Genomic DNA, 22,304 nt, shown 5'->3' on the forward strand with positions numbered 1-22,304 from the left:
CAGTGATAACTGAAGTCACAGTTAAGTATTTAACCTTGTGAACTATCAAATGAACACAGCAAGTGATAGAAAAATTGAGGACAAGAAACTGCTTTCCCAGCTCCCCCCTCCGCTCCCATGTAAATTAGAGCAATTTGCTTTCCTTTTCATACTGCTGCCATGAAAACAAGAAATACTGCACATTTTCTTTTGTAATAAGGAATTCTGAACCTTCAGACTACTCTGTCTCAGTCTAGGCCCCTAAAAGTAAATGGCCACAGCAAGAAACAGCTCTCTGCCTTTAAAAGCATTCATACATCTTTCCTTGCTGTGAGGACAGTACTTAGTGCCCCCAAAGCTCAGGCCATCACATCAATTCTATATTGCCCTCCTCAACAAATATTTCTGGACTGATAGGTAGGAACTAAGAATGACACACCCCAAAGCCTTTCCCATGAGCAGAATTGAGAAACGCAGTTTTACCTTTTAACAGGCAAATGATAATGCAATAGAGAAATATATAGTCAAACACAGCAGAAAAATAGGTGCCTCATTCCCTGCAAACTAACTTTCATGAAAGCAGGCAGCAGAAACCTGGGTCAGCGCACTGCACTGCTGATGAGTCACAATTCATTCGATCAAACTGTTTTGCCTCTGCCTTTATAAACATTTGCAGAACAACTGCATAATTAGCTGATTTCCCCTTTGTATGTGTTTTTGCCAACTGAAATAATTTCAGATTTCCTTTGTCTGAGGTTTTATGGCCTTGGGATATTAAAGTACATTCAGCCGTGTTAGGCAAGTCGCTTTAGCCCTCTCCTGTCACTGTGTAATAATCATAACACTTAAATCATAGTAGAAAGCATTCAGTGTAGTTCCACAAGATGCACTACATTACACTACAGTGAAAGGCTGTAACAGACTGATTGCCAGAAATCACCGTTCCTCAGTACATAGTCTCCAAGCTTACAGCTGTGCTTTGCCATGCAAGGCTGAAATCAGCTCTTCCTTGCAAAATCCATAGCAGGTACTTTTGCCCCTTTCTTCTCCTGCATTGTATAAAATATCAGGACAAAACCATTCTGCTGCTCCTCAGTGTAGATTTGTAATTTAGATTCTTCCTACTCCTTCCCTCCCACCAAGAATGAAAAACTGGGTACCAGTGTAATTGTAGACTACACATCCCAAATAACATCTAACTTCTCTTCAAGTCAGACACTATAGTCCAGCAAATGTGCCTAGTAAATCAATGCCTAATAAAATGTCACAGGCTTTGTATTTACCTGAAATTACAGGATCTCAGCACTTCTCTTGTCCTGAAGTAACTTTAGTTGTGGTAACAAAAGTCTAAAAGTAAGGTGGCAATTCCCAAGCCTGTTTTAGCTTCATTCTATGGGTATCATACATGTAAAAGTCTGACAAACTTACATAGCCATTGCTTAACAGTCTATATGTTAAATGGTGCCAGGAGGGGTTAACTACGAACTTTGACTAATTTTTAAAGGGTGAAACTGTGAAAATTTTACCTGGGAAACAAAACACAGACCAAGTAAGCAGACTGCGACAAAATATGAAGTGCCGTAACCATCTCAGAAAAGGAAAACGTCACGGAAGTAGCAGCAGTACCTCACTGCATATCAGCAAAGACAAGGGGAGAACTTGCCTAACCCTCCAAGGAAAAGCCATGCAACCATACCATGGGTTTCTGAGCTTTCATCAGATGGCATAGAAAAGTGTAAAAGAAGCCTGACTGAAAATCTCCTTTCCCATCTCACTATAAATTAATGAGGTCTAATCAGATTTAACCAAGCTAGCCAGACCAACTATCCCTAGAATCAGAGACAGTCTCTATGACACATTCAAGTAAGCAGCTCCTACCCATACTTCATCCAAGGTTTGAACACATAGAAGTGGTGAAACTTCACTGCCAAGTAGGTGACTTCTGAAACCCCTCCTAAATCAGAGAGGTTAGGAAAAATTATGGTTATTTGCAAAGGCTTATACCAACAAGTGTTCAGTAAGAACACACTTCTGTAGTTTTGTCTTCACCTCACAAGTTAAATAAAAACTCATCAAGGGCTGCATTTGTGTAAATGAACAAGCAACTTGTTATATTTGCTTGTGTCCTATTCAACTTCAAAAAATACACATTCAAGGCTGAGGTGCAGAACGCTGGTATCATCATCACACTCAATCTGCATCAGTTTGATGTATTCAGCTTTATGCCTACTCAGCACACATAATGGACATTTGGGAACCATGGCTCATTTGAGAAGCCACTTGCACACCGCTTCCAACACCAGTAGCAAAAGCCACATAGGCTCAAAAAGAATGCATATATTAAGTTCATCAATCTGAGCATCTTAACTAGTACATATATTCCCCTTAACAGCAGTGACCCGTGTTTTATCCCATTTTCCATGCTAAAGTTTTCTGATTCTTATACAACTTTTTCATAATTTTTACTAACTGCATTAAGCCACTTAGCTACACGTTTCACAAACCTTTGTCTGCTTTCAGATAACTGGTGTATTTAATTTATTTTAGTGACTATATATCTCCATATCCTGGGGCTCTGTTCACTCTTTAAAATGTGAACTCAAAGCCAAAAATTTCAGCTCAAAAACAAATTAGATTTTTAGGATTTTGTCTCTGGTGAAATTTCCAATCCTTTTGTTTCACATCCTCTGGAATGTTTCAAATCATAGGCCCACACAGTGTCTATTCCCTCTCCAGTAGTATGATCTGGGATCCAGCAAGGGAAAGGAAAACGACAGGCAATGATTCTGGCATTACATTCCAGTTCTTCTTCCAGCTTCTTCTCCAACTGTGGCATCTGTTGAATAACAAGAAAAAGCTTTCAGAAGCAGTAAAAAACAGAACCATTCTCTTTAGAATCTAGTTCAAGTATTTAAGAGAAGTCCAAGATTTGAAAACTTTTTGGAAAAGAAATGTAGGAAAGTATTCATGACATACATTTTGCCTTTGATGCATTGACAAAGAGTATCTGAAACTAGAAAATGGTTATTGTGCCCTGATTGGCAAAATCAAGAAAACTGTAGCTCTAACTTCTAAAAAGTCTATCAAAACCCCATAAATAAGCCCTTAGATAACCACACATTAAGTAAAGACTTTGCATGTCCCAATTTATCATTCTCTTCAGTGGGATTCTCTGTAGAGAGAAGAATTTGTGATACCCCAAGTCACATGAACTTGTGTGTGATACTCAAAGGCCAATGCATCTTGTAGTTTCCAGTCTAACCCCATGGCATATCCTGGGACACTCAAAAAGTTACACAGCCAACAACCCAAAGCAATTACACTGCTGCCACTGTATGGCAAAGTACTGGCATGTTAAATACTATCGAACTTGAACTTTGTAGGGTCTAGCCTGTTAATATATGCATGGAAGTTGCTGCACTGCATGAAACAGCATATAGAATCATAGGATGGTTTAGTTGGAAGGGACCTTTAATGGTTATGTAGTTTCAATCACCTTGCCATGAGCAGGGACATCTTCAGCTACACCAAGTTGCTCAGAACCACATCCAGCCTTGCCTTGAATGTCTCCAGCAACAGCACATCTACCATCTCTCTTGGAAACCTGTTTCAGTGTTTCACCACCCTCACTGCAAAACAATTATTCCTCATAGCTATTCTAAATCTACCTTCTTTCAGTTTAAAGACATTCCCCCTTGTCCTATCACTACATCCCCTATTAAAAACTTTGTCCCCATCTTTCTTATAAGCCCCTTTTAGGTAATGGAATGCTACTATAACTAATCTCCCTGGACCCTTCCCTTCTCCAGGCTGAACAATCCCAAATCTCTCAGCCTTTCTTTGTAGGAGAGGTGTTTCATCCCTCTGATCATCTTCGTGGCCCTCCTCTGGACTCACTCGAGGAGGTCCAAATCCTTCTTACATTAGGGGTCCCAGAGCTGGACACAGTATTCCAGGTTGGGATCTCACCAGAGCAGAGCAGTGGTGGAAAATAACCTCCCTCGACCTGCTGGTCACGCTTTTTGATGTGGCTCAGTATATGGTTGGGTTTCTGGGCTATGAGCACACACTGTTGGCTCACATCTAGCTTTTCATTCACCAGTACCCCTAAGTCCTTCCAGAAGGGCTCTCAATCCCTTAACCCCCAGCCTCTACTGATACTGAGGATTGCCTCAACCCAAGTGCAGGACATTGCACTTGGCCTTGTTGAACCTCTTGAGGTTCACATGGGCCCACTTACTGAGCTTGTCCAGGTCCCTCTGGATGGCTGTGTCAACTGTACCACTCAGCTTGGTGGCATCTACAAACTTGCTGAGGGTGCACTTGATCCCACTGTCTGTGCCACTGATAAAGATATTAAATAGTACTGGTTCTAATAAGGGTTCCTGAGGAGTATCCCTCATGACTGATCTCCAGCTGAACACTGAGCTGTTGACCAGTTGCTACTACCCTACCAATACCCTCTCCACTGAACAGCCCATCCACCAAATCCATACCTCCCCAATTCAGAAAGAAGGATGCAATGATGCTGTGGTGGACTGTGTCAAAATACCACTCCTGCTGGTTGAAGACCTGTAGTCTAGCTTTCCTCCATTTGCAAAAATTGAGCAGATACAAAACAAAAGGAAATATCATTACTCTTCCAAAGAGAAACACCCATCCCAGTCAGATACTCTGTCTCCAATACTTAATTTGCAAATTCTGCTATGGATTAAGTGAGAAATAAATTACCACATCTAGACTTCAGAGAAATTTCTTGTCCATGCCAGATATTAATTATGTTCGGGGGGGAGGGGGTAGAAAAAAGAAAAAGAAGAGGAAAAAAAAAAGGGGGGAGGGGGAACTTAGCCATTTTTGTCCTTTGGAAAAAAATGACATTATGTTTTATCTGATCAGTGCACACCCATTTGGAATTCCTTTATTTCTTACATACTGTATCTATCTCAGAGAGTTAATAACAGCAGCAAGCTCCACAGGTTACTTCTATTACATGGAAAAGTCTATTTACTTGATATCTAAATGTCATGATATCAAAAGGTTAAAAGGACAGCAATTATTTACAAATACAAATCAATATAAGTCACAAAGGACACAAAACATATGAAAATTTCACAAAAAGAAAAAGAAAGCAACAGAAAATTATTAGAAAACAAGACTGACTGAAGAAAATGTATTTCCCAAGGCTGCAGATAGCTTCCACTATCATATACTCACACAGGGTGCCTTTGATGTAACATCCTATTACAGCTACACTTAAGCCTACAACAAAGTACTTTAGGAAAATTATAGTCATAGATCTAAGACATCAGAGAGTTACCTATGGATATTTTTGAGCAGTCTATGCTCTGATTTAATCCATACACCAGATACTTTAAAATATTTTTGCTACTGCACTTAAAAATAAGCCCACTTCAGAATCTCAAACCAAGCTGAGACTCTGGAAAATGAAGGACTAAATTATTACAGAAATTACAAATACAGATATAGCCTATTTTTTAATGAGTAATTATAAAAATTAGTGACACTGTAGGTCTACATTAGCTCAAATTACAAAACATCATTAATACTCAGGCAAAAAAGAATCATACCCTTGAACTAAACAGTCAAACTAGTTTTTAAGCTAAATCAGTAACATTAGGTGTTACAATCATACTGTATCTTTCACCAAGTCAGGTTGGGGGCTTTTTGTATGTCTACACAGATATACAGCTTACTAAACCTTCTGTACAGTATATAATCAGTTAAAATACAGAGAACCTGAGAACATGCACACCTGGTAAGATTTCTGTCATCTCACCCTGAGTAAGTAAAAGCCCCTGCAATTACTCATAAACCCACCTTTCCCCACACATTTGCAAAAACAAGAGAGGTCTTAGTTTTCTCTGAAAATCAATAACTCCGCGTTCTGTAAGCAAATCTTGGATATGAAATAAAAGCACTGCTTAACAGCATCAAATCAGAGCAGTATTATTAAAAAAGCTGAAGAAACCTTTTGCCCTCAGTAAAAACTAAAAAATGCATTAAAGTTTCTAGAAAATCAATTTAATCATTCAGGTAGCTAAGCATTCACAACTTCCAAAGTAAATTTAAAGGGGATCATGAGCAACCAAATGCTCAGGAAATGCAGTAGTTCATATGTTTGGATCTATCACATTTATGACAGTATTTTTATTGGAAGAATTTAGCCCAGTGTTTACTGAATTTACTGACATTATTCGGAGCCCTAGAGCTACTCTTTCTATCACACCTGTTACTAATTTATCCCACTTTATACTATTACATTTAAAGTTAAGCCAGTATTTCTGCTGGGTTTACTCACATTTTCCCAAGGCACTTGTTTATTTCTAGTTTAGTGAAATTTCTTTCTTCACCTGCACTTTTCCCCTCAGTGCAACTGCAGAACTTCTGACTGCAAATTCAAATATTTATACTGCCCCCTCCCGGAACTCAAGCTAGAGAGCACTTAATATCCAAACCTGGCAACATACGTAGCACAACTAACGTAACAGTTCCCACCGATATGCCACCACAAAAGTAGGGAAAAAGAAAAATAACTATTTTCACTTCAGTTTCCAACATGTGTTACGATTTAAATCTGAAGTACGTATCTTAATTCCAATGCTGGTAAAGAAAAAGCAGAGAATAGTGAAGCTTTATTATGCTTCTTGTTGCATCTTTATGCTACTGCTACAGAAATATCAGTGTACGTTGTACAGTATAGCATAAAACTCTTCACTCATTTCATCCCACATTTGCCTTAGCAGAGGAAGAAGCAACACAAAAACATTTATAGGATATTTCTGTTTCATTTCTCCATCTGCATTCAACCTATGTACAAGATTCCAGTAAAAAAATCAAAGTACCAAAAATATTTTCAATATTTAAGAAATTTTCCTCTTTCATAGTAAAAACTAAAAAAACAGCAACAAAAAACCTACATCATCTGACCAAATTTATCGAATGTATTAGTAAAGCAGTCACTGCAACTCAGTTGCTACACCAGTTTTGAAGAACACTTTTGCCCCAGGGATCCAATGAACATAGGCTTATAAAGCCTTCCTATAAGGCAAAGAATTTGTGGACTTGTTCTCTAAGCAATTATACTTGAAATATTGCTAAATTTTCACAGTCTAACATGGGCAAGAGATTATCACAATATATCTGCTGCTGGTCTAATTGAGGTAATCCGGGTTTTGGAGATTACAGGCAAAATTCAATAGTCTCCTCTAAGAAGGTTCCCAAAAATAAGCTGTAGCCAATATCCTATTCCATCCTCTCCCTGCAAGCTCCTCATTTTTTCAGTATGAAAAACTAAAATTGTCAAGAATCAATCTATCACCTTCCCTCCAAGCAACTTAAGCACATCAGTTTTCATTTTGGTTATGAACTAATGGACAGAAAAAAAAACATGCCTATTTTCAGAGCTCCAGTCTGCATAGTCACAAGTTTTATCAGGTTTTATCATGGACATAAATAAGCAACAATGAAGTATCAAAATATTAGTACTAACTACCTTTGACATTTTACAGATAAATGTACTAACACTGAATGCCTCAGTATTAAAATAATTAAAAAATGCAAAAAAACTTACCATTTGAGGCACCCCAAAAACAACGACATTTGTATAACAGGAAAAAGAAACCTAAAATAAAATTTGAGAACAAGTCTTGATGAAAATGGCGTCTGTATTTGGAGAAGCTCTCACCATTCTTTACCCTAATCCCTGTAGCTGCACTACTTTCACCAGGGATTTAGACCAAAAATTAGAAAGGATGTCCTGTATCAACTTGTCATCACACAAATTTCTAAACAGACAACTTTATACTGCTGAACAGCAAAAAACTTTTACCACCTGGCCAAGAATACAGCACTAATTATAGTGGCACAGAAAGTGTTAATTTAGAACATGATTTTACTCATGGCTTAGTTTTTCCACAGCTCCTGTATGTTAAAATTATGTATGTTTCAAGTTTGCCCACCCCTCTTTTGTTAAATGTTAGCTAGCTACAAGAACTTGCCAAGCATGCCAATGCCTAAGTTCTCCCACTCAGTGCCATGAAGTTTTCCAATGCTCCCTTCTGAAAAAAGGAAAAATAATACACTAGCACTTTTCCTCCAAATTCCTACTATCCACATAAACATGACCCAAGAAGGCACACCACATTGAAAAAGCAATTGTGACTCAAATGACAGTAAACTGTGAAAAAAATCTGTCACATGTAAGCTACCTTAAAGCAACACTCAAAACCAGGTAAAACACTACACAGCTGGACAAACATCTAATGAAATGTCAGATGAAATTGTGATCTCACACATTAGGTGAATAAAGGCTTCTTACTGAGCCCACAGTATCAGCTCTCAGCAATACCTGACATTACAGCACCCCACATCAGTCATCAGGCACAATTATGCCACAGTACGTTCAAGGAGTCTGTACTGAAAAAGGACAGCACTTCACCAAAGCACAAAATCAGCAGAGAAGCTAATTGTCCTGCGAGTTTAGTTTCTACAGGCTCAAGTACTTTTCTCAAAGCCCAGTACAGCATCTTGTGGCCAGTCAGTATTCTGGTTCTTTGAAGAAAGTATTTCTAAACTATGGAAATCTCTCAAATAGACCAGTTTTTTTCTTATGTATTTCACCACCTACCTTCCATAAGTCTGAAATATAAAATCTGGTGTTGTGATGTACCCCATCTCTCCAGGCACGGTATCTGGAGTACCAGACCAGCCAAGGATTTAATTCATAGCCAACAGCTTTGAAACCCATTTTCGCAGCTGCTATCACCTACAAGGAAGAAAGTAAATCTTCACTTAGAAGCAGAAAAAGTGTATTCACATATAGTTTTATTGACAATATAAATCAAAGGAATGCATTTTGTATTTCATACAGATTTTAATTCCCAAGAGATTAGCAGTATAGCGAACAAATTACATTTTAGTACTATGACTAGTCCCATTGAAATTAATAGATACATTCACATGAACAAAATGAACCACTTAAACATTCACAGGGCAAAGCTATAAGCCTGTAGTATGTCTATGATTCGCATAAGAGTTTAATTTAACATATTCATAACACTGCCTTGGAGTTGGAATACTGAAATTGGCCATAGAGAAAACAGTGAAATACACAAACAGAAAAGCTCACAGTGAGACTACTTATTTGAAAAGCAGTGATGGGTAGGCATTTGAGAGACCCCTGAATCTGAGACAAAATGACCCACCAATAAAAAGAGCTTGAAAATAAACTGCTGACCTACATTTTAAAAAGGTAAAATTTAAATGTAGGACAAAAAAAAAAAAAATTGAAAAAGAAACCCCACATACAAATCTCATAGTAGAGCTTTCATCCACTGCTAAGCTTCATATATCATCTTAAAAGGCAAAAGGTAATTCAGATAAATAGATTTTTAAAGACATTCCTCTAAATTAGACCTTAAAATTTATAATTGTTAAGCTGTATTGCCAAGTGTCTTCAAACAAGATCAAAACCTATTGAGATTTTAGAAAAAGTTTCTATTCTCATAGAAACATCACCATTACCTAGAATTAAGACTTAAGTCATAATTTAAAAGGCTACTGCCAGGTTCTCACCAAGAGAAGCCTGATGAACTATGAATTACAGAACAGGCAAGGTGCAATCAGGAAGTACACATCTCAAACAGCATTACCTGGACAGTGTTTCACACTATTAAAATAGCGCATCTTTCATAATGCACACAGCACATGCAAATACACTAAAAAAACCTGACATTTTTACCAAGATTGGAAATAAAAATATGATCATATTTATCCACTGATCACACCGAAGCACCAACTATTTAAAAACTCCTGAACAGAAGCTCAGCTTTTTTTAGGACAGACACATTAAGGCCACACCAAGTATTCAATTTTAGGCCTGGCTCTCCAAGCAGTTTTCAGACTCCATTTCAGCACACAAACACAAATAAATATATATATACATATAAATATCAGAATTAAACACAGAGTGCCTATTTAATTAGATGCCTCAAGTGAGTGTCAAGTCAGACTGCTGAGAAGAGAGAGCATCAAAAACTGCAGCTTGTATACCTACATGCTCTTCTCCATTTTCCTATTTGGGTACAATTCCTTCTAAGCCACCTTAACAGGTCTGGATTTCCAAATCAAGTATTTTTAGTGTTGAGAAACGGTTGATTCACTCACATGAACTATGGATGAAGGCAGCATTCAAGAGCTTACTCATTTCCATCAAAAACTCACTTCACGCACCATCCTATTACTAAACCTGACTTGAAACAGATGGTTATGGTTCACAAAACATCACAACTACAAAAAAAAGACACCATTCTCTACTACATCCTCACCACCACTTTTCCAAATCAGAGTTCAGACAGTGTCCTGGAAACGCAGTATTGATTTTACTTTAGCGATTCTCACCATTTCTCTTGGGAATTCTTCTAGTTTCACATTGATTTTTTAAGCAGGGCAGCCAGCACTGCACAAAGGTGTGAAAAATACAACACTAATGATATCAGGATTGTTATTTATGTAATCCACTGCTCATCTCTCATTCTTTGTTCCTCTATCACCATTATACAATAAGCATAGAGCTGCAGCTCCAAAAGCATAGTGCTATTTAATCTCAAAACCTCACATGCTGCAGCTATAAACTTGGGTGGAATCACAGCTCTTTGGCAATCACAATACCAATACTTCCACTGCATCTTTTCACACGAATTCAAAGCAATCCCCGCAAGCCAACAGGATGAGTTCATCATTTTATACACTGCATCATCAAGCTGCAGGCAAGACTGGAGAAAAAAAAACATTGCTTACTCACCTAAACTGAATATAAACCCTTCTCGCTTTGAGCCTTTTTCTAAGGCTCCGACAAAAACACTGGATGCCAAAGACAAGACATTCATAAATATGAGAAAACAACATCAGCCATAGCTAGAGCATCTGACACTTCTTTGAGAGGCAATATACAAGGAAAGTGATGCCCAAGACTTACAATACGGCCATCCCCGCTACCAATGTCAACGAGGGAGCCACTTCTGCTTTCTAACATTCTCAGCACATTCTGGATCTGGGTGGAAGTTGCAGGAACAAAGGGGAGGCACACTTTCCTGAGAGCCGGCGTCACGAAGGGTATGACCACAGCATAAAGAGCCACTAAGGTCCCACCAACACCAGCAGTGACCAACAGCCCCCGGCTCCTCCCTCTTGAGGAGCCCTTGCAGTCGTCCTGCGGGGCTGCTGCATGGCTCTCATTTGCTACCCCCTTGGACATCACACCTAAAAAGAGACATTGAAGAGTAATTTCTCTCATGGCTTTATTACGCGTTTAAGATAAAGCGGTACTGGGATATCTGGAAGGAAAAAGAGTAACTACTTACACCCCTTTAGGTGATACCAAGACTCTACTGAAAACGTCACTATTATTGCTTTTTAGAGGCTAAAGCGTTATCTTTCAAGCCATAAAACCGGTTTCCATGTAAGCCTGTAGTTCCCCCCACCCAGCCGGGAAGCACAGCACCCCGGAACAGCTCAGGGACGGCGTGAGGAAAGACCTCCCCGCCACGGGCAGCCGGGAGCCCGCTTCCCTAACCGTCCCAGAGTAGTTATGGGTCTTCCCCGAGAAGTAACTTTTCTTCGTAGCACAACGCACCCCTTCACGAGCTTCCCCCACCACCAACCCCAGAGGCTCCCGAGCCCCAACAAGGACCCCCTCTTAGCCGGCCATATTTATATGAGAGGGCAATACCACTTAGCCATGCGGGGGGGAAGAGGGACCGAAACCTTTTTTGATGGCGCCTCGCAGAGGAACGGCGCGTGCTCACTCTTCCGCCGCGTGACTGCCCCTACCACTTCACGTTAACAGAGTCACCCGGTACCGCTCACTGCCACCGCGCTTGGCTCCCGTATTCTATTTCTCTCCCCCCTCCCTCCCCGCCCCTTCCAGCACCTAGGGAACGGGGCCGCGAGCACTTCCGTTCTGAATGCTTCCAGAAAGTCCGCTGGAGGCGCCATATAGGTCCCGGCCACCAAATATGTCGCGCAGCTACTGGCCGCGCATGCGCGGAGTAGCGTGCGGGTGAGCGTGCTGCGTCACGGCGTGGCGGCATCCGGCTCGTGCTTGCCCGGTGTGTGGGAGCAGCAGGAGGAGTTGCAGCCATGTCGGCCATGGGGACTTTGGCGTTTGATGAGTATGGGCGCCCCTTCCTCATCCTCAAGGATCAGGAGCGGAAGACGCGCCTTATGGGGCTCGAGGCGCTTAAGGTGAGCGGGCCGCCGATCTGTCCGCGGGCCCTCACTGGGCGCCGCGCCATGCTGCCGTTAGGGGCGGGGAACGGGCGCCGTTAGGCCTCAGCGGGAGGATGGAGCTCGGTGGGGCGAGGCGGTGCGATTCTTGTCTTCTGTCTCGTGTCAGGCGCACGTGGGCCTGCAGGGGAGGGAGGGAGGGATGGGGACAGGGGGAGAGAAGGCATCCCCCCCCCGGTGCCGTGAATCCGCCACCCGCGGCATGATGAGGTGTATGAGGTCTCCGTGGCTGTGGAGTCCTTTCCCCTGTAGTTTCGGCGCGCCCCTCCCAGCGCCTTCTGGGCGCGGCGGGCAGGGAGGCTCCTCGCAGCATCCTCCTTTAGATCCCGCTTTTTTTCTCTCTCTGAAGCTTGCGTTGCTTTCTTCTGTTGTTTCGCCTTTTTAAGCTTCGGGGCTGTCGTGTCCTCTGCTTTGGCAAGCTATAGCGGTGCATGTGCAAGCAGTGCAAGAAAAGGCACAGAAAATGTTTTTGATGTAAAAGCAATACATATATATTGACTTTTTTTTTCAGTCGTAATTAACTTATGTCAGTTAAATTACAAAATTCGAGTTAGCAGCTTATTCCTATGTTTTTCTTAGCTTAATACTATGAATTTGGGATGCATAATAGTGACTTAATTTTTCCTTTGTTTTATAGTCTCACATAATGGCAGCAAAGGCTGTAGCAAGTACTCTGAGAACATCCCTTGGTCCCAATGGTAATAATAATTTTAATGCTTCCTTTTCAGTAATTTTCAGTAATTTTTTTTTTCCTTTTTGTGCATTTTCTATATTTTCTTTCATGCTGTGAATATATTTTTAGGCTTGGATAAAATGATGGTGGATAAAGATGGTGAGGTGACTGTGACAAATGATGGTGCTACCATCCTGAATATGATGGATGTGGACCACCAGATAGCCAAACTTATGGTGGAGCTGTCTAAGTCTCAAGATGATGAGATTGGGGATGGAACCACTGGAGTTGTTGGTAAGACAAGGTTTTAAATTTAAGTTGGCTTTTCCAGCTTTAACATCAAGCTTATTTAGTTATTTTAAGAAATGTTATGTGAAGTAACAGTAGCTTTTCTTTAGCACGTTGTTAGAGTATTTACTATTTCAGTATTCTTGTCAGTTCTTGTATTAGAAGCCTTGTGATAAGAAAGACTTTTGTGGTTACATTTTAAGTTGGTGTTGAGAGTCCTCTTTGTACTTTCAGAATTTTTTCTTCATGGTTTTCTTTCATAACCTTCTACTTGTCCTGCTGTGGTGGCCATGTGGCTTTTTGTTCTAAGAGCATGCAGTTTTCTTTCTAAGCATAGCAAGTCCAGGGTTGTTTAGGGTTATTTTGTCATTCAGGAAAGCTTGATCTGTTAAAATACTACAGTAAAAATTAGAAGGTGTACTCTTTAATCTTTTGATAATGTATTAAAGCTGATGCTGTGACCTGTGGAAGAGTAAATGTTATTATAAAATTTTGTTTTATAGTTCTGGCTGGAGCCTTATTGGAACAGGCTGAGCAATTGCTGGATCGTGGTATTCACCCCATCAGAATAGCAGACGGTTACGAGCAGGCAGCTCGCATTGCCATTGAGCATCTAGACAAAATCAGTGACAGCTTTACGGTTGATCCACAGAACATTGAACCGCTGATCCAGACAGCAAAGACAACCTTAGGCTCTAAAGTGTAAGTCACACAAACTTCAGAAAAATGTATCAGTTTCATTATAAATGCTTGAAAGGTGAAACCCTGGTGATTTGACGGTTTATTAAATTGTTTGCATTATTGGAGTGGCTGCCGAAGGCTTTTCTTATGTTTGATTTTGGCTAATTTCCCAATGGACTTATGTCTCAGGGTAAAAAAAAATGTGTTTTTTCTCTAAAGGGACAGTTCTTTGAGGTTAAAGAGTGCAAAATTAATTTAATTCTAACCTGATAACTTCAGATTTCTTCATCATAGCAAATTCCAAGAGTAATGCAGACCTCTTAAAAATAATTGTGTGTTACATTTCAAAGGTTTGGTTTGTTTTTTTTTCCTAATGTTAGAAAGAAAAAAGTTTGTTAGATTGCTCTATAACCGCATATTTCATTATAGGTTCTAAGTGTATATAAATTCAGACATTGTAAGTGCTTTGCAGAGCTGTCTTTTTAATGGTATTTTAGTGGTTTCTGTGACTTGAATGTTTGTTAACAAATTCTCCTTGCTTCTTTCAAATACGTATTTTGAGACTATGCCCACAAAGACTACTTAGACAAATCATGTTGTGTGTTCTGTTTTCTGCCGTATTTAGCACCTTTGTTTCTATGAACAAACAAGAAGGACCCCCTGTTCTGTACAAAAGTTGTTAGCTATAGTGGTAGTTTTTCTTTTCAGTATTGATAGAATAGCTTTTTTCTTCCAAACTGTGGAAACATAATGCAACTTTATGGTTTTTTTTTAAACCTAGAGTTAATCGCTGTCACAGACAAATGGCAGAAATTGCTGTAAATGCTGTACTGACAGTAGCAGATATGGAACGTAAAGATGTTGATTTTGAGCTGATCAAAGTACAAGGCAAAGTGGGTGGTAGACTGGAAGATACGCAATTGGTTAAAGGAGTGATTGTGGATAAAGATTTCAGTCATCCACAGATGCCTAAAGTAAGTGATACCCCTGTTTGCGTCTTATCTGTAATCATCAAATAGCTTGTCTAGCTCACTTTAAATGCTGTCCTAGCATTTCTTAAGTATTTAAACAGTGCTGCAGTTTGGCTTGTTTTTTCAACCATATATCGACAGAGGAAGGGGAGAGGAGCATTACATTCTTGGTGTTGGAAGAGACCAAGGTAGAATTTTAGAGCAGTCTTGAGAAATGATGGCAGGACGGATCACTGTATGGCCAAGTGAGGACAGGTGCATAGTTCTATCTTGAAGCAGAAATAATCATCCATAATGTGTAATGCGCTTGAGATGCTTAATGCAACTTGGTATCAAGAAATACTTCTTAAGCTTTATGAAGCTTCTTAAGCTTTGCCACATTGTCCTGTTTGGAACAGAAAGCTCTCCTTCTATTATATTTGTTGTATTTAAGGTCCCCCAAGTCTTTGTGCAACATACTTCAAGAACGAAGGATGCAATGTTAAATTTTGACTATTCTAAAATATTTTTCTAGTAGTTGATACTGTTTATCCTAGAAAAAGGATGATACATAATATCAGTCATGTACATAAAAGGTGGCTGTGAAGATGAGTATGTAGTACTTCTAGTAGTCATAGTGGATTGGGCAAATAATAGTTTCACAGAGGATTTTTTTCTGTTTGTATTTTTTTAATGATAAAAAGACATCAGTGGTAGAGATGGTTATGGGCTTAAACAGTGTCTAAGCCGTGGAATTTGCTCTAGATGGGTTAGAGGCTTCTGAAAGAATTATTTACATATAGTTAGTTTCAATTTAAAGTCAAATGATCCTTGAGTTTCCTCTTATCCCTGTGTTTTTATACATCTGTATGTTTTGCAGATATAAGACAGAGGTGTTACTGAGGTCAAAACTCAACTTTTCTTTTTTTTTTATTCTATTTTGGGATTTTTTTAATTTTACAGGAGCTTAAAGATGCTAAAATTGCAATCCTTACTTGTCCATTTGAACCACCTAAGCCTAAAACCAAGCATAAGCTTGATGTCACATCTGTTGAAGATTACAAGGCACTGCAGAAATATGAAAAGGAGAAGTTTGAAGAGATGGTGAAACAAGTAAGATTGTTCCTCTGTTTTCTACATTTTCCATGACTCTTACACAAAATAGCATAGTGCCTGGAAATGAGCTAATAATCCAGATAGGAGGCAACATCCAACCAATAATAATAAAAGTTAAGGTGACATAAGAAAGACACCACACTAGTTTGAAATTAACTTTGAACTCTGTGTATGCCAAATAGTTCTTTTTTTGGACTTACATTTTGAGAAAATGAGGAGAATTAAAATCATGAAGAGATTGTTTTTCTTTACTCTGTTAGTTCTGATCAGGAGATTGATGTTGTATGCTGCTTTCAGATAAAAGACACCGGTGCAAACCTTGCTATTTGCCAGTGGGGTTTTGATGATGAGGCAAATCACTTGCTGCTCCAGAATGAGCTGCCTGCTGTTCGTTGGGTTGGTGGAGCTGAAATAGAAGTAAGTAAAATATTCTACAATTCAGCTCTGTACCAGTTCTCAAACATTTCTTAAGTATCATGCTGTGCCAGTTAAAAGTTTGGGCTTTCTGGGTAGAACTGTGTAATTACGTGTATGGGTAGGTATTGGAGAAAAACTGTAGGGAATCTGTGGGAAGAACCTACACTGAATGGGATTATGGTTTACAGTGGGAGTGTATGCATATTGGCTAGGAATGTTTCTGCTTTTAGTCTTGCTCTTTGCAGAAACAAGATATTACCTGCAATACTTTGAAGTGATGGGAAGGTAACCTTTTGGATTAGGCATTTGACAGTCTCTCCCGCTAGTTTGTTATGAAAAAGGCAATTGAAAAGTCTTCTCAAAATAATTGATGGTTCTTTAACTTCAGTTAATCGCCATTGCAACTGGAGGCCGCATTGTTCCTCGCTTCTGTGAACTCACAGCAGAGAAACTGGGTTTTGCGGGTGTTGTCCGAGAGATCTCCTTTGGAACAACCAAGGACAGAATGCTTGTCATTGAGCAGTGTCAGAATTCCAGAGCTGTGACCATTTTCATTAGAGGAGGAAATAAAATGGTGAGATGCTTGGTTTGTTACAAGTGTTTTATACATACATTGCAGAATGTGTAGTTTCTTTCAAAACCATGTTAACTCTTCTTGTATTTCTCTAAGTTTTCGTTGCAGTGTGGGTAAATAGAAGGGGAGGAGGGTTGTAAGCAGTGATGAATATGTGTTAGAAATCACTTGTTAGATTCACATACTAAGTTTTTGAATGAAAACTTTGTTTCTCACTATTAGATCGTATAGTTCATAGAGAAGTAATTTTACTTGTGGATGGTCTAATTTTTTTCTCATGGGAGGGTGTCACTTTTATGGGTAAAGGCATACCACCATTTTTAAAAGATTGGGTTTTATTATAAATTTGGCATGTAATCTCTGATTTAAACCAGTAAAAAAATTTTAAAAGCCCAAACCAGCACCCCCCCCCTCCACCTCCTGAATGAGACCACTTTAAATGCTGACATAATTTAAACTGGTTCTTGGTTGTAGTGTTAGTGTTAAATTACATTTAGTTTAAATCAAGTCCTACTCCAGGTGAAAACCTTATGAAGAAAAGAATATAACCTCTAGTGTGAAGAGTTCTTAAAGAAAGAAAAATGCAGCTTTAAAGGTTAGCGTAACTTGTTAAATCTTCCTGCATCTGTTGAAGCTGGGAGTTGACACAGATTGCAGTCTGAAAATAATGTTGGCATTTAAATTTATGTGTTTTACATTTTGGAAATAGGAAACATTGAAAACCTTGTTGTGCAAGTTTTTGTTGCTTGAATTTACATATCTTACAAGTAACACTGAGAAGGTGTTGGGGGTTTTTAATTCCTGCTCTGCCACTGAATATCTAACATTTTATGTTGGGAAATAGCATTAATGTAGCTGCATTAGAGCCATTAAAAGATCCTACAATTTATTTGCAGTTTCCATTTCTGTGTTAGGAAATGCATCTTCATAGCCTTCACCTGTATATGTTGTAAAATACATGCTGGTTTATAATTGCAGATCATTGAAGAAGCAAAGCGATCTCTCCATGACGCATTGTGTGTCATTCGGAATCTTGTTCGTGATAATCGTATTGTATATGGTGGTGGTGCAGCTGAAATTTCTTGTGCCTTGGCAGTCAGTGAAGCAGCAGATAAGGTAAGAAAGAAATAGTTGCAACTTTCTTTAATTTATGCAGGGAAAATAAGGATTTGGTTTGTTTTAAGAGATTCCAAAAAAACCTTCAAAGAGCTTCCACAATGTATGTTATAGAACTTTCTGACATTCGTTGATAACCAGTGCTGAAAGTTTTCCTTCTCTTCTGTAAAATGTCATTCCCAGTACTTTTTTCTTTTATGATAACAGCAGTTTAAAATGCTTTTAATTTGCAAGTAGTAGGTATTCATTCAGTTGATACTATTTCCAAGAAAATCTGCACATCGCATATTTCGTAGCTAGTGTGAAAATCAGCTTTTGCTAACATTTTTGTTCATAATAGCTGTATGAACTTAAGTTTCTTTTCCCCTAGTGCCCATCTTTGGAACAGTATGCTATGAGAGCTTTTGCAGATGCCCTAGAGGTAATTCCTATGGCACTGTCTGAGAACAGTGGTATGAATCCAATACAGACAATGACCGAAGTGCGGGCTAGGCAAGTGAAAGAAAACAACCCTGCCCTCGGCATTGATTGCTTGCAGAAAGGAACAAATGGTAAGAACTGCAGTGTGGAGAAGGAGGAGCACAATGGGGTTTTCTTTCTCACAAAGTGTCTTGGGGTGTTCCTTTGCTTTATGGTTTTGGCAGGGTTTTTTAACATATATGTCACTTCAGTTATGAACTCTTGCCCCTTGTCAAAATAAGTGGGAATGCAGGTGGACAGATACATGCATGTCTACTAGATAGAAAATATCTTAATTGCTTGAAAACCTTTATTTTGTGGCAACTCATCATTCAGCCACCAGGTGGTACAGGTCTTCCCATGGCATCCTCACAGGCAAGCTCTGGAAATGCAGGCTGGATGGACAGAGAGGTGAAACTGACTGAATGGCAGAGCTCAGAGGGTTGTGATCAGCAGCAGAGTCTAGTTGGAGGCCTGTAACTAGCAGTGTTCCCCAAGGGTCAATACTGGGTCCAGTATTGTTTATCTTAATCATCAGTGACTTGGATGAAGAGATAGACTGCCTTCTCAACAGATTTGCTGGCGATACAAAACTGGGAGAAGCAGTTGATATCCTGGAGTGCTGTGCTGTCACTCAGAGGGATATAGACAGGCTGGAGAGTTGGGCAGAGAGAAACCTAACAAAGTTCAGCAAAGTCAGGGTCCTGCCCCTGGGGAGGAATAACCCCATGCGCCAGTACAGGCTGGGGGCTAGTGTGCTGCAAAGTAGCTCTGAGGAGAGGGACCTGGGGGTCTTGGTGAACAATGAGTTGTCAACAAGCCAGCAGTTAACCAAGAAGGCTAATGGTATCCTGGGCTGCATTAGGAGTGCTGCCAGCAGGTTGGAGCAGGTTATTTTCCCTCTCTACTCTGCTCTGGTGAGGCATCACCTGGAATACTGTGTCCAGTTCTGGGTTCCCCAATTGAAGAGAGGCATGGTGTTACTGCAGAGGGTCCATCAAAGGGCTGCTAGAATGATTAAGGGTCTGGAGAGTTTCTTGTTCGAAGAAAGGCTGAGGAAGTCAGGCCTGTTCAGCCTCGAGAAAAGAAGGCTCAGGGGTAATCTGGTTAATGAGTCTAAGTATCTGAAGGGAGGATGTAAAGAGAATGGGGCCAAGCTCTTGGTGGTGCCAAGAAGTTAAGATTTTGCATCTTCATGGTCCAAAATGTTTGGTAAGATCCCAGACATAAAACTCCAATTTGTGCAAATTGTTTCTCGACTATGGTGGCCACGAGCAGTAATTTTAAAATGGTCTTTACAATTACATTGAAATTACTACCTCAGATTAAATGTTGTGTCTAGTTTTCAGGAGAGCATCTAGTTCTTCTGCTTCTTTTTTTTGCAGATATGAAGCAGCAACATGTTATAGAAACCTTGATTGGCAAGAAACAGCAGATTTCTCTGGCAACTCAGGTCGTTAGAATGATTCTGAAGATTGATGATATCCGTAGGCCTGGAGAGTCTGAAGAGTAAAGGCTGAAAAGCACAAAACATTAAGGGGGCCACCACAGTAGCGAAGACGGTAGTATTCTGATGCTTCATCTTCAGCTATTTATTTTGGATACTTTTTCTTTCAGATACTGTAATGGCTAATTGTTGGAAATAAAACACAATTGAGCACTGGTGGTTTCAAGACTTGTTTCAGAAGTATCATTGCATATTTTCTTATGCAGGTGTGAATATTCATAGAAAACACTTCTTGAATGTATAGGAAACAAACATTGATAATGCTGTAATAAAATTCCATGGGTCCTTTTTCATTGCTTCTGCAGGTAACTCCATTAGCTGCTTGTATGCAAAGCCCACAGATTCTCATTTTTAGATGAGAATGTAAATTCTCATTGTCAGTGAAGCAAGCAGAAGTTTATTGTAGCCTCCAGTTATTCTCATACATTAAATAGATCAAGAGTGAAGTTTCAGTCTGCAGAGTTAAGGGAGCTATATTTCATGCTTCTAGTTGCTTCCGTTTTTTTTCTGTTGTAGTACCCTGTTCCTGATCTATGTGCAAGGTTTTTTTTCAGGGCTAAACCCATTCACGCAAGTGGGGTTTTATCCAAAAGTTCTGTCTATTCCACTACAGATAAGTGCACTTACTATTATCTTAGAATGGTAGAGTAAAATTTACTAGTAAGGTGCCTTGCTTGTGAAACTGGTAGCAAGAAAAAAGTGGTAGACCAGAACTGATGATCAAATCTTTCTGCAGATTTGAAAAGCTAGGGAACTATTGAAAATACCAACTGAGCACAACTTGTGTTATGTTACATGTGCTTCATTTTGAAGTTTCAGAGCTTAGTAGTACAGAGGAAATGTTTAGCTAGCAGGTCTTGTTCTGATAATTGCGTGCTGTGATGGTGCATCACTTGAGTCAAACAAAATCCTTCAATGAGTGTTGATACAGAAAGAAGCTTAGAAATAACAAGTTTGACTTTTATCATGGGTGTGTTCCAGGACTTCATTATAACCAGCTATATTTTCATTGTTAGAAAACGAGTACACTGGCTGTTTCATTGTTACTCTTTTGCCTTTTCCTAAATCAGCGTAATTTACAGGTACTGGTGTAGACCACCCCAGTTAAATTAGGTTTACTGCTGCTGAAGTCTGGCATTCGATGTCGATTTGTGATTGTAACTGTGAGTATAAAAGCACACTGGCTCACATACAGCTATCTCTCCAGTAATACAAATAGAAAAGGGGTGTAGCTAGAATTCAAGAGGGTCATTCAGTTGTACTAATGTACCTCTTCCACCTCATAGTGAAGTTGTCCATATGATAGGAAGTGAGAAAACAGTTACATTTTACTAATTTCACTAGTTTTTCCCTTCAACTCCTGTTCCCTGGTGTGGTTAAAGCCCTGCTGGCAGCACAGCTCCTCACTTGCTTTCCCACAGGGGATAGGGGAGAGAATCAGAAGGATGGAAGTGAGACAACTGATGGGTTGAGGTAAAGACTGTTACGCATACAAGCAAAGTAAAACAAGGAATTCATTCACCGCTTCCCATGGGCAGGCAGGTGTTCAGTCATCCCCAGGAAGCAGGATTCTGTCACAAGTAATGGTTACTTGAGAAGACAAATCCCAAAATGCTGAGCCTTTTTCCCCTCTTCTTCCCCCAAACCGTTAGAGGAGAGCAGGGTGCTATGTGGCAGGGGCTATTGCTTTGGTTAGTACTGGGTTGTGTCCCCTACCAGCCTGCTTCTTGGGGGGTGGGGATGGAGCGTGAAGCAGGGTAAGCCCTGATGGTGTGTGACTGAGCTTTGTTTTCAGCATTGTTTTGGTCACAAATCTAAGGCATAGCACCCTACTACCTACTGTGAAGAAAACTGGCTTCATCCCAGGCAGAGACAGTACACCTGTCCTGTCTGCATCGGGGAATGCCATAACCCTGCACTGCTGCTGAATGTCCCCACCAGGAGGATGGAGGAGATGAGAGGGAGGGTTCTGTGCAGGCACTGCTGCAGTGGGCAGGCAGAGGGGAAAGCCTGTCGTCTTGCTCTGCAGGTGGTGCATGGAGTTGGTATGCAGCACTGGAGCTTTGGCCCATTAACAGTGGACACATCTTCAGTGTGATGGGCTGGTAGTTCCGCAAGGATGTGTGAGCTGAGACCTGCTCAGAATTAGGAGGTGGTGTGTTGCCTTTGGGGTTGCCTTTTCTTCTAAGGGCAAGTTTTGATGGTAAACCCCTGCCTAGTTCAGAAGCCTCTTGGAAC

At 40.0% G+C, this 22,304-nt stretch overlaps 2 protein-coding genes across 3 annotated transcripts; one reads left to right on the forward strand and one right to left on the reverse strand.

Annotated features, from left to right (window-relative positions):
• Positions 1-683: 683 nt before the first annotated feature.
• On the reverse strand, positions 684-11,887 carry ATPSCKMT (ATP synthase c subunit lysine N-methyltransferase). 2 transcript variants are annotated; one of them, XM_061449203.1, is made up of 5 exons: positions 11,805-11,887; positions 10,976-11,259; positions 8,627-8,764; positions 7,571-7,621; positions 684-2,815 (listed from the first exon to the last, which is right to left on the reverse strand). In XM_061449203.1, the coding sequence occupies exons 2-5, from the start codon at positions 11,252-11,254 to the stop codon at positions 2,618-2,620; spliced, it is 666 nt and encodes a 221-aa protein (XP_061305187.1). In that variant the 5' UTR covers positions 11,255-11,259; positions 11,805-11,887; the 3' UTR covers positions 684-2,617. The 2 variants fall into 2 exon arrangements, with proteins under 2 accessions (XP_061305187.1, XP_061305188.1); XM_061449204.1 differs by lacking the exon at positions 7,571-7,621.
• A 140-nt stretch (positions 11,888-12,027) lies between these two features.
• Positions 12,028-20,232, forward strand: CCT5 (chaperonin containing TCP1 subunit 5). Its single transcript, XM_061449201.1, has 11 exons — positions 12,028-12,243; positions 12,923-12,983; positions 13,088-13,252; positions 13,750-13,948; positions 14,709-14,901; positions 15,841-15,990; positions 16,291-16,410; positions 16,799-16,984; positions 17,963-18,100; positions 18,471-18,651; positions 19,945-20,232. The coding sequence occupies exons 1-11, from the start codon at positions 12,139-12,141 to the stop codon at positions 20,070-20,072; spliced, it is 1,626 nt and encodes a 541-aa protein (XP_061305185.1). The 5' UTR covers positions 12,028-12,138; the 3' UTR covers positions 20,073-20,232.
• Positions 20,233-22,304: the final 2,072 nt, after the last annotated feature.

The sequence above is a fragment of the Pezoporus flaviventris genome, unplaced genomic scaffold (genome assembly GCF_033815535.1).
Source record: "Pezoporus flaviventris isolate CSIRO_AGI_PZ_B2104156 unplaced genomic scaffold, CSIRO_AGI_Pfla_v1 ptg000007l, whole genome shotgun sequence".
NCBI classification, from domain to species: Eukaryota; Metazoa; Chordata; class Aves; order Psittaciformes; family Psittacidae; genus Pezoporus; species Pezoporus flaviventris.